This window comes from Chiloscyllium plagiosum, chromosome 11 (genome assembly GCF_004010195.1).
Source record: "Chiloscyllium plagiosum isolate BGI_BamShark_2017 chromosome 11, ASM401019v2, whole genome shotgun sequence".
Taxonomy (NCBI): domain Eukaryota; kingdom Metazoa; phylum Chordata; class Chondrichthyes; order Orectolobiformes; family Hemiscylliidae; genus Chiloscyllium; species Chiloscyllium plagiosum.
This window is the reverse complement of record NC_057720.1, coordinates 19,335,717-19,348,686: the sequence shown is the minus strand read 5'-3', so window position 1 is coordinate 19,348,686 and position 12,970 is coordinate 19,335,717. Positions and strand designations below refer to the sequence as shown.

The 12,970-nt window shown below is 44.0% G+C and overlaps 1 protein-coding gene across 1 annotated transcript in view; it reads left to right on the top strand.

Moving 5' to 3' along the window:
* The window catches only part of bcar3 (BCAR3 adaptor protein, NSP family member), a 116,902-nt gene that overhangs the window by 30,903 nt on the left and 73,029 nt on the right, over window positions 1-12,970 (top strand). The window contains exon 3 of the mRNA XM_043698829.1: window positions 3,428-3,467. Coding sequence (XP_043554764.1) covers window positions 3,428-3,467 — 40 coding nt within the window. The remainder of the gene's footprint in view (window positions 1-3,427; window positions 3,468-12,970) is intronic.

Below are 12,970 nucleotides of genomic sequence, written 5' to 3'. Positions count from 1 at the left end.
AGGGTGAGGTGGGGGAAGGGGAAATGAGGAAGCTGTTGAAATCCACATTGATGCCCTGGGGTTGAAGTGTTCCGAGGCGGAAGATGAGGTGTTCTTCCTCCAAGCGTCTGGTGGTGAGGGAGCGGCGGTGAAGGAGGCCCAGGACCTCCGTGCCCTCGGCAGAGTGGGAGGGGGAGTTGAAATGTTGGGCCACAGGGTGATGTGGTTGATTGGTGTGGGTGTCCCAGAGATGTTCCCTAAAGCGCTCTGCTAGGAGGCGCCCAGTCTTCCCAATGTAAAGGAGACCGCATCAGGAGCAACGGATACAATAAATGATATTAGTGGATGTGCAGGTAAAACTTTGATGGATGTGGAAGGCTCCTTTAGGGCCTTGGATGGAGCTAACATGACAATATATAACTCTGTAACAATGTACACAGAACAGGAAAAGTTGTAGTAGTCTCTACTGGAATTGAACGTAGGGATCTCCTGGGTATGGCAAAGTGGACAGAGTGTACTCTGGATTGCTGCCCATTGGCCTTTTTGAGGGTGTAGATGTCTGGTTTAACCATGCTGATTTCCACCTCCTCTCCCCCATTCCTTCTCTCCACCTAAAACAAAAAGTGCTGGAGATCACAGCAGGTCAGGCAGCATCCACGGAGAGAAAGCAAACGAATGTTTCGAGTCGCGATGACTCTTCATCAGAGCTGACATGGAAGTGTGGAGGGGGCAGCATTTATGATTAGTGAGGGTGGGGGGTTTGGGGTGCTGGCGGAGAAAGGATGTTGATAGTTCAGATTAAGTGATCAGAATGTGAAGTGCCTTCTCTCCAACTACTTGGAGAATAAGCTGCCAACACATTCTGCTGAGGCCCACGTAGGGGTAATGCCACTCCAACATGGCTGGTATTTCGAACTGTAGTACAGCAATGGGACAACAATGTCTTCAGGACAGTGAGGGAGAGCAGGGGTCTGTCGTTTAATGGTCATTGATCTCATGTTGAGGGCAAAGCACTGACGAGAAGAAAGAAATTATTTCCTCCTTTTGGGGAGTTTAGAACAAGAGGGCGTAACCTTAAAATAAATGCATGGCTCTGCAAGGCTGATGCAGACAGCATTTCTTCACACAATGGGAAACCCCCAAACAAAGTCACTTGAAGCTAGAGATTGATTATAAGTTTCAAAGCTGAGGTTGATTTGAGTAAGGACTCAGAAGGTAAAAGGGGTAGAGATACAAATTATCCATGATTTAATTGGCCAGACAGACTTGAGGGATTGAATGGTCTCTTTCATTTCCTGTTCCCCTCCCTTTCACAGCTAGCAGTGTAATCCAAGTGAGTGGACTCCAAATTGCTCTTTCCCCACCTCGCTGATGGCTAACTGTAGAATAGTGTTTAACAGAGTCCTGTATAGTGGGAGCACTAAGCAAAGATAGGGCATGAAACACATTTTAATAAAGGCTGTGATTCATATAAACACTGCCTATAGGAGGTACAAAGACAAACAGATCAGTCACAATCGAATAGTGGAGAAGACTTGATGGGCCGAATGGCCTACATGTGCTCCTCTAGCTTGTAGTCTATTTCGATCTTATGGAGCAGACAGAGGCTATCTGTAAACAATGGAAAGTAGCAGCCAGTTTCAAAGATGGTGCTGCAGTAAGTATGCGCTCAGACAGGTTCTTTGCATTTTTACATTTCTTTTCTAGAAGCGAATTTCATCCCACACCCAATGAGAAATGGAGGCTGGCTCCCAGTGCAAACCTCTGTCCCTATTCCCTGATCCTCAGCCTAGGCCGGAGGTGGAGCAGGGTGATCTGTTCATCAGACACTGCCGGACTGGGGAAGGTGAGTATCATCCCACCCCCTCCCTCTGCCAGACTCCAACATCCCCTCCTCCCACCAGCCTGGTCAGGTATTTCCTAGAGCTTGTCATGTCTGTACACATGTGGGAACCGGCCTGGCATTATGGATAATGGCTCCATTGAATAAAAGAACTTTGTTCATGCCAAATGTTGTACAAATTTAAACCTGTCAGAGCAAATTAGACAGTAACAATCAACTTGAGATTGTTTTTCTTTATTTTGCCATGGGATATGGGCATCACTGGCAAGCACTTGTGAACTGCCCTTGAACTGAGTGGCTTGCTCGGCCATTTCAGAGGGCAGTTAGGTGTCTGGGGTTATTGTGTGTCTGGAGTCACATGGAGGTCAGACTGAGCAAGGATGATGGATATCCTTCACTAAAGGACATTGATGAACCAGGTGGGTTTTGGAAACAAAAGATAGTAGTTTCACACCAAAACCAAAGATAAATTCCAGATTTATTCTTTGACCATGTGCCACCCTACAATCTCCCCTCATTGATGAGTATCAGGTAAATGTTACTGAATGGGAAACTTGACAGGCATCAGATCATCAGCCATGTACATGATGATGGGAAGCACCGTGCTTAGGTATTATTTTGCACTCATTATAATCACTGCTTAAAACATCAAGGTAACTTTCTGGGACATGTAGCTCACCTCCCAGTGACCACATTGATGATCCGTGCGCCTGCAACACATTCACATTCTTATCGTCAAATTTTACCACACATTCCATTATTTGCGTGACATCTTCTCTCCAGTGTTTCATTGCATAAGATGTTTGTTGTGCAAATAGCATGCCTGATAAACAGCACTCCTGAGAGACAGCCTAAGTAAGAGCTCCATGATTTGGTCACAATGTGATATTCAGACATTCCCAATCTTGGAATAACATAACACAGGCGAGAGAGTAAACTCCATCTGTCTCTGCGCATCCTATGTCAAATAGGTGGCCCAGACCTGAAAACTGGTTAAGAAATGAGTTAAGAATATCCATAATTACAATCTGTACTGACATTGTAAGTTTGATTGTGAAATTTCCTGATATCTGTTTGCAATGAAAGATGAACACATTTTTAAATGAGATTAGTTATGACTCCCTTATATAAATATGGAACAAAGTAATTTCTTATGTGCAAATGTACAGAGGAATGCTTATTTTAATACCTCTTATATGTAAAATGTATATCCAATTCACTAAAAGTGCTTTCCAATATGTTTTAAGAGGTCATTTTAAGTTTAATTGTACAGTCCAGTGCATTTTGAGAGTTCATCTGCATTTGGGTCCATGTTTACATAGATATTGAATCTTTTGTGTGCTAAGTATACTCTTCAGTATGGTTTGTTTAGTTCCTGTGTATATGTTTTATGAAGCCATGCAAATTTGAATTGCACAATGCTTGTAGGAGGATTATACTGATATATCAAGGTTTCAAGAAATTTAGATTTTGTTTAAAAGCTGCTGAAACCTGAAGTTTCAGATGTGCTGAGTGCTGAAATAAATTTATATTCAACAAGAAGCTAGTATAAATGATTCTGTAAATGTCGGTATATGTCACCCACACTTCTTTTCTAACCTGCAGGGACCCGGACATAATGGACTTTGCCCTTGAATATGTCAAGGTATGTAACCTGTTTCAAAATATCATACATGTGCTGGTGTAGTTTGCAATCAGCTTAATGAGATGGATCCTCTGCGTTGGATGTGATTGAGGCTTATCCTATCTTGCTGAGCACTTAGAAAGTGGTTTCTTCACCCTTTGGGGAAAGCAGTAATGTTCCAGTTCCAACTGTCTGCAAATTTAACTCCCAGGGCACAATAATCAAGGCATTCACATTGAATTGAATAGTATTGAATAGTACTGAATTAAATTGAATTTATTGTCACGTGTACCAAGGCACAGTGCAAAGCTTTGTCTTGCAAGCAATACAGGCAGATCACAGAGTTAAGTAGCATAGATAAGTAAATAATAGGTAAACAGCAGCAAAAACAAAACACTGGTACAGGCAAATGTTAGGAGTTTGTGAGTCCATTCAGTATTCTAATAACAGTAGGGGTAGAAACTGTTTCGAAACCGGCTGGTGTGTGTTCAGGCTTCTGTACCTTCTCCCCGATGGTAGAGGTTGTAGAAAAACATTGCCAGGGTGGGATGGATCGTTGAGAATGCTGGTGGCCTTTCCTTGACAGCGGGCCTGGTAGATGAAGTCTGTAGATGGGAGGTTGGCCTTTGTGATTGTCCAGGCTAAGTTCACCACTCTCTGTAACCATCTCCGATCTTGAATGGTACAGTTGCCATACCAGGTAGTGACACATCCAGACAGAATGCGCTCGATGGTGCACCTATCGAAGTTGGCAAGGGTATTCGCTGTCTTGCCAAATTTCCTCAGCTGCCTGAGGAAGAAGAGACATTGTTGGGCCTTTGTAACCAGTGCCTCCACAAGAAGAGTCCAAGAAAGCTTGTTGTGGATGACCACTCCCAGGAGTTTGACTGGTTAATGACAGCATTAAACAGGGTACAGAGCAACTTACATAACCCAGATTGGTCAATGCAACTCTTCATTCCAGTTATACTTAGAATAATATCCGGACTGCCATCATTTTATTGTTCACACCAAGTAGTTTCTGAGAAATGATCAAAGAGCTTTCCTTATAAACTCTACCTGCCCTAGCAATTTAACATTCAGCTCCACCACTGTTAATCTAAGAATGCATAAACCCATAAATAGAAATGAACTGAAAAGCAGGATCAGGGTTCAAGACATTATGGACTTGAAACCTACAGAAACATGAAAAGGATTTCACTGACCACAATGTGAGTGATCAATAAAAGCATTTTAATTAAATCATCCTCAGCATTTGATCTGTGACTTTATAAAAAACGCTACTTGTAAAGCAGTTTCATTGGGAGATTCACGTGGTAGTTTGATCTCGCCATTCTGGACAAGATTAAATTGTTAACAAGTCAGACACGGATTTGCAAAAACAAAAGATGCTTTGTTTTGGTTCTGTGAGATTTCGTGAGCTCCACGGCCTAAATAATGGGCAACTTTGGCTGGCTTTGCGATCTCAGGCTTGGTCCCAGAATCTGAAGAACAAACTTGTGTCTCCTGCCTTTGGAATCTGAGAGGCTGCATCAGTGCCAGAGTCAGTGTGAGAATGTGCTGTATCACAGCTGGATTACGAGAGGCCCTTTCTAACTGCGAACACTGACATGCTGAGGAAATATGGGGAGCAATCTCGGTTATTAAGATCTCTCCTCAGCTGAAGTCTTTGACGTGAGTAGCAGCAGAAAAAGCCCAAGAACTTGCAACATATTTATTTGTTTATGGTGATTACTGAAAGGCAAATACCGAAGTGGCTAAGCAATTAGTACACATTGTTACGCAAATGAGGAAGAAACAACATAAAAGTGGCTTGAGTGTATGTTCAGAGGCTCCTCCAATTCTGGCCTTTTTTACACCCCTGAATTTTGGATATTGCACCTTCAGCTGAACTCTCTTCCTAAAGCTCTGCTGATTTGTACCTCTCTTTCCTCCTTTGAGACGGTTCTTCAAACCTCTCTTTGGCCAGGTGCGTGAATGTCTATCTTCACAGCTCTTTACGTGACTATACATCACATTTTATTTATAACACGCTTCGTGAAACAATTCTGTAATGTTTTGCTCTGCTACCGGTGCTATATAAATGCATAATAAATGTTGTATGAAGACTCCTCACCGCAGATCAGCACATTGTGTGAGGCAGTCTGCACTCTTACACCTACATGGGGTAGGTATACTGCTGCCATTGTCTGTCAGGGTAATGTTCTACATGTGGGCCATCTCAGTTTGCTGTAACTGAGGAAGACACTGCCCAGCATAATGAGAAGTGGCTCATGTCTTAAACAAGATGTACTTTGTTGCATGTTAGTAACCATTTACAAGTAAATGGTTACTAACATGCAACTGATGAATCTAGTCACAGACTATGACGAGGCAAGAGGTCTTACATCTTTGAGATCCTAAGCTGTTCCTCCATCAAATCAGTACGGCGTCATCATAGTGAGGGGTGCTTTAGGCACTGCTCAATAATAACTTTCAGACTCATACACCCTTATCTGAAGATTGCCTGTGGTGCAGTGATAATGTCCCTGCCTCTGAGCCAGGAGGCCTGGGTTCAACTCCACCTGCTCCAGAGGTATGTCATAATATCTGCCCTCTTACACCTAGCAGGCATTTCATTGTTTAATCTGGTGCTTGATGCAAACAACTGGAGACAGTTCAGCCTTCAGAACCCAGTGAGATTCATCGATTTATAACCAGGGTTTTGCTGGGACACCAAGAATAAGCAATGTTCTGCCAGTGCCTGGGACAGGGTGTTGATGGCATGGGCTGTTAAAGGACAAGCAACTCAACACAGCAGCAGTGAACTGCATTCAATCCATGCTATTCTGGTGGGGTGGGGGGACTTGGAAAGGTCGATGATATATTGCTGGTAGTCTATGATAAACATATGCATCTCCCAGGAGCAGTGTCAGTGTAATCTAAATGCCGTCCCACTCATCACCTCCCTCCCTAAAGATCCTTCCTCCTTTTATCTTGTCAACCCCTGGATTCTATCTTTCTCCCTCTTGCTGGGTGTCACAACTATTCAGCCACAATGCTGTGAACAGCTTTGAGACACTTGTCTGCACCCATGGAGCCAGGGAAGTTGTTGTCGCGCTGGAAGTTGCACGTTCTAACCACCACCAATTAGCTTGCTTTCCCAATATCAAAAAATTTTGGGTGTAACTAACTCATCAGGGAGTGAAGCTTGTGACATTGTACACTATTTATTGATTGGTCATTCCATTCCAAAACTCAGTTTGATGTGGAGCAATCAGCTGAATCATACAGTGAACACTGGCACCCTCTAGTGGTAACAGCCGGACCATGCTCTTTGATTTAAGGGTGTGCTCAGGAATTTTGATGGACAGGTTAATCTTATTAAGTGATTCGGTTGCCTGTCAGTGAAAAAGGGTTTGTATTTGTACTTGTAAAATTAAGGTCTGAGCAACATTGATAATCCTCTTGGGAATAGCACCGTCATGTTATTTTTTTTCTCCTGAGCTACAGGAGCCAGGACCACAGAAAGGGCCAATATCAGGGTAAAGGAGAGAGGTGAGACAAACCAAGAAATAGGTGATGACAAATTTGGAGTTCAGAAGGAAAGCAAAACCTGCATTCCTGTAGCACCTGCTACAACCACCAGGTGTTGCAAAAGTGTTTTCCAGTCAATGCAATGTAGTCACTCTATAATCTAGGAAACATGCCCCAGATCACTCAGGCAACAATACAGCAAAAAAAGTCTTTTTTTCCAGGAAGGATGACCTTTTAAGTGATATTAATTGAAGGATAAGCATGAGCCAGAACACCTGGGATAATGTAGTTTGTGTCATGTCTGGATAGCAACACCTCTGAAAATGCAGCTCTCTCTGTGCTCAGGACTGGGGCAGCAGAGCTACCTGCTAGGCTGGGTTCTCATTTACAGCCTTTTGGACATGCATTTCCCTCCAACCCCCACCCAAGTAATTGTAGATGGCCATCTTCTTTAGATTGGTACCCCTCTGTCCTTCTATCGGCCCATTCTCTACCTCTCTTGTCCTCCTGCACTTCTCCTGATCTCATTCCCATCCAAATCCTGATGCCCAAGTCTTACACTGTCCTTTCATGGATTTCCCTTTTTATGCTCGCTCACTCCAGTGTACCTTACCACCCCAGTGTGTACCCAACCCTTCCTGACTCGCTTTCCCCACTCGCTTTCCCCTCTCGCTATGATTTGCCCAGCTTCATTCTTTCCATTTCCCAGGATTAGATTAGATTCCCTACAGTGTGAAAACAGGCCCTTCATCCCAACACCAACCCTCCGCAGAACAACCCACCAAGACCCATTCCCCTACATTTACCCCTGCACCTAACACTACAGGCAATTTAGCATGGCCAATTACTATGAGAGGAAACCGGAGCAAACCCACGCAGACACTGGGAGAATGTACAAACTCCACACAGACAGTCGCCCGAGGCTGGAGTCGAACCTGGGACCCTGGTGCTGTGAGGCAGCAGTGCTAACCACTGAGCCACCGTGCCGCCCCGTGTATCCCTGACAACCACACCCTTTAAGCTACATCCGTTACCTTTCCTCTGCACCCCAGCCCACCCTTCAACGAGCCTTTGTTGTTAAGCCGCCTTTTCATTTTACACCCGATTTGAACCTTGGTTGGCTGGCATCTGCTGGTGGACACTGCCAAGGCTTCACCTCTTACACAGTAAACAGCTAAGAACTGTAACAAGGAAGACCACCCATGATTGAGATTTCTGGTTGACCTGGTGAGGCTTCCCCCATAACATTGTAAGCATTTGCACAAAGCATAGGTTTGGTTATGAAGCATCCAAGTTACTGAAGAAGTTTGTCCTCACTGGAGCTTGGAGATACACCAGGTACACGCCTCACACGTATGGCTGGGTTTGTGAACGCGTGTGATTCCTTTGAATGTAACTTCTAGCAGCCTGAGGTGCTCATGAATATTTATAATGCAAAAAAGAGCTCATTTGGGAATGCTGACCTGCCGAAAGATTCCACAAACTCGAGAATAAAACATTAAACCACCATTAAACCAACACTTCCAAAAATCCCCTGTCTCTCGATATGCCTTGAGGTGCCCGGCAAATATTGATAACAATGTGTGTTTTTATTGTGTTATCTGCCAAGATTTAGCCTATTGTGTCAAGGATATAATTAAAACCATAAGACCTTTAGGAGTAGGCCATTCAGAGCATTGAGCCTGCTGTACCATTAAGTGCAATCATATCCGATCCAACATTCCTCACATCCACTTTCCTGCCCTTTCCCCATTCCCCTTGATTGGTCAAGAATCTATCTGTCTCAGCCTTAAATATACACAAGGACTCTGCTCCTACAGGTGTCCATGACAAAGAGTTTCAAAGATGCTCAACCCTCTGAGAGAAAAAACCTCAGCCTTAAATAGACTATACCCTCTGGTCCTGGACTCTCCCCTGAGGGGGAAACATCCTCTCTGCATTTACCCAGTAAAGCTATATGTTTCCATGAGATCAGCTTTCATTTTTCTAAACTCCAGTGAGTAGAGCCCAATCTGTTTATCCTTTGGTCATAAGAAAATTTCTCAACACCCCAGAACTCATCCTAGTGAACCTCCTCTGAATGGCCAACAGTGAAATAATATCTTCCCTTCAATAAGGGGAACAAAACTGCTCACAGTATTCCAGACGTGGCCTCACCAGTACCGTATGCATTTACAGTAACATTTCCCCACTGTTACACTCCAACTCACTTGAAATAAGGACCAATATTCCAACAGTCTTCCTGATTACCTGCTGCACCTATGTGTTGACTTCCTGTGTTTCATGGACAATTCCCCCCCCCAAGTCCCTGTGTGTTCAGCTTTCTGCAGTTTTCCTTTATTTACATAATATTCTGTACCTTTATTCCGCTTACAAAATGAACAACTTCACATTTTCCCGCATTGTACACCATTTACCAACTTTTTGCCCATTTACTTAACCTGTCAATTTCTCTCTGAAAACTGTTTGTCTCCCTCTATTTGCCTTTCCACCTGTTTTGCGTCACCGGCACAGATTTGGCTACACTACATTCACTTCCTTCCTCCAAGTCATTAACATATATTGTAAACAGTTGCAGTCCTAACACTGATCCCTGTAACCAATAGGGTTCCACAGGTTGCCAATCTGAAAAAGAACCCATTCTCCCCACTCAGTTTCTTGCCCATGTGCCAATTCAATGCCAATATACCACCTCCAACACTCTTAAGACTTAACCTTTTGTGAGATACCTGGCTGAACACTTCCTGAAAGTCCAAATACAACATATTTACTGTTTGTTGTGGTTCTGTTCGCCGAGCTGGGAATTTGTGTTGCAAACGTTTCGTCCCCTGTCTAGGTGACATCCTCAGTGCTTGAGAGCCTCCTGTGAAGCATTTCTGTGATGTTTCGCCGGCATTTATAGTGGCCTGTCTCTGCCGCTTCCGTTTCAGTTTCAGCTGTCCGCTGTAGTGGCCGGTATATTGGGTCTAGGTCGATCTGTTTGTTGATAGAGTCAGTGGATGAGTGCCATGCTTCTAGGAATTCCCTGGCTGTCTCTGTTTGGCTTGCCCTATAATAGTAGTGTTGTCCCAGTCGAAATCATGTTGCTTGTCATCTGCGTGTGTGGCTACTAAGGATAGCCGGTCGTGGCGTTTCGTGGCTAGTTGGTGTTCATGGATACGGATCGTTACCTGAATTCCTGTTTGTCCTATGTAGTGTTTTGTGCAGTCCTTGCATGAGATTTTGTACACTGCTTTTACACTACTATTATAGGGCAAGCCAAACAGAGAACAGCCAGGGAATTCCTAGAAGCATGGCACTCATCCACTGACTCTATCAACAAACACATCGACCTGGACCCAATATACCGGCCACTGCAGCGGACAGCTGAAACTGACAACCGGAAGCAGCAGGGACAGGCCACTATAAATGCCGGAGGAAACATCACGGAAGCGCTTCACAGGAGGCTCCCAAGCACTGAGGATGTCATCTAGACAGGGGACGAAATGTTTGCAACACAAATTCCCAGCTCGGCGAACAGAACCACAACAACGAGCACCCGAGCTACAAATCTTCTCACAAAATTTGAATATTTACTGTTTCCCTGCTATCCACTCTGGTTTACACTTCCTTGAAAAATTCTAATAACTTAGTCAGACAAAATTTCCCTTTCATGAAGCCACTCACTCTGCTTGATTAGATTATGTTTTTCTGAATGTGCTACTATTACTACTTTTAATTGATTCCAATACCTTCCCAACAGTAGATGTTAGGCTAATTGGCCTGTAGTTATCTGCTTTTTCCCTCCCTCCCTTTTATGTCACTTTTTCCAATCCTCTAATACTTCTCCAGAATCTAACGATTTTTGGATAATTACGATCAGTGCATCCACAATCCCGGAAGCTACCTCTAATAACATCCTAGGGTGCAAACCATCAGGGGCTAGGGGCCTGTCAGTCTTTAGCCCTATTAGTTAGGAGGAGAAAGTGAGGTCTGCAGATGCTGGAGATCAAAGTTGAAACTTTATTGCTGGAACAGCACAGCAGGTCAGGCAGCATCCAGGGAACAGGAGATTCGACGTTTCGGGCACAGGCCCTTCTTCCTGAAGAAGGGCCTGTGCCCGAAACGTCGAATCTCCTGTTCCCTGGATGCTGCCTGACCTGCTGTGCTGTTCCAGCAATAAAGTTTCAAGCCCTATTAGTTAGTCTAATATTACTTTTTTAATGGTGGTGATGGTACTTAATTCCTCCTCTGTACTCTTTAGTATTAATGGGATGTTTGAAGTATCTTCCACCACAGAATCTGATGCAAAATATCTGTTTAAGTTCTCAGCTACGTCCTTGTTCCCAAAACCCTCTCCCCAGATTTGTTGACTCTATGCAACTTCTGATGGTGTGGTCATGGCTGGAATAATGTTAATTGTATGAAACGTAGATACATGTTGAGAGCATTCTATTGAAAAAGGGGAAAACAAATTTCTCTTTTTTCTTGTGTGGGTATATCTTTACACTCTGCCAGAGGAACTATTGGAGGTGAGTACAATTGCAACATTTAAAAGGCATCTGGATGGGTATATGAATAGGAAGGGATATGGGCCACGTGCTGGCAGGTGGGGCGAGATTGGGTTGGGACATCTGGTCGGCATGAATGAGTTGGACCGAAGGGTCTGTTTCCTTGCTGTACATCTCCATGACACTATGATAATAGAGTAGATTGAGGAGCAACTCCAGGAAGACAAATAGTACATTGGCTTTTATTGCAGGGGACTTGAGTAGCAATAGTGAAGTCTTGCTATAACAAGCACAGAAAATGCTGGCAAAACTCAGCAGGTCTGGCAGCATCTGTAGAGAGAGAAGCCCCTGAGTTAATATTTTGATTCTGATATAACTTCTTTGTACTAGACTTGAAAAGTTAACTGTGTTTTCTCTCCAGACCTGCTGGGTTTTCCCAGGAGTTTTAGTTTGTTTCTGATTTCTGGTATTTTGCTTTCATAAGAAGTCTTGTTACAATTGTACCGGGTTTCAGTGAGTGTTCTGTACAGTTTTAGGCTCCCCATTTGTAAAAGTGTATGTTCACTGAAGGCAGAACAGTTCACTTGAGAAGTATAGTGTGTTGAAGATGCAGCTTGCAATACAGTGAGAGGCAGAGTAAATTGGACTGCTCCTTCCGACAGCTTAGAAGAATGATTCCATTGAGGCATGCAAGTTTCTGAAAAGGCTTGATAGGGTAAATGCTGAGAGATTGCTTCCATCGGTTGGGGCACCTGAAACCTGGGACTACACAATCTCAGGATGAGGGACCAATCATTTAGGAATAGTAAGAGGCTTTTTATTACTTAAAGGCTTATGACTCCTTCTGTACCCTGGGGGTTGTGGATGTACCAATTTTGAAGACATTGGAGGCTAGACTGAAGCAATGTTTGATTGCTCTGAAAATTGTAATATACGGGGAGCAGTTGGGAAAACAGGGTTAATGTTCTAGACGTGCCGTAATCACCTTCAATGGTAGAGCAGATTTGACAGTCACATTGACGACTTCCATTTCTGGTCAGTTTGTGACCTGGTAGAGATTTTTGAGAAAGCTGGATTTGAAGTTACCTTTGGAAACCTATGACAGCTCCTGCCCATACACCGGTTACATTCCCTGCAGTCTGTGTCCCTGAGCTCAGTAGGCAGTAGCAGCAGTTTCTGGGACCGGAGATCAATGGCTCAGCCCCACTGCTCAGAGAAACACTGCACACAAATACAGTATTCACTTGGAAAAGGAAATTCCCGATGGAATTTACACTGCTGGAGTATCACCCACACTGTAAAAATGCCTCTACTCAAGTGCTGTTTCTTTGCCTTGTCCCTGTCCCAGTGTTAGTCTCAGGCAGGGACCGAGCTTCACTACAGGAGCTCAACCAGGAAGGATCAGAAAATCCCCTCAGAATTTACCCTCCTCATTCCCTTACACCCACTCCCCCAGCCAACCCGTGATATTCACTCCCCTTCACCTCCTCCAACATTAATCCCCCCCAATCCCCTGCT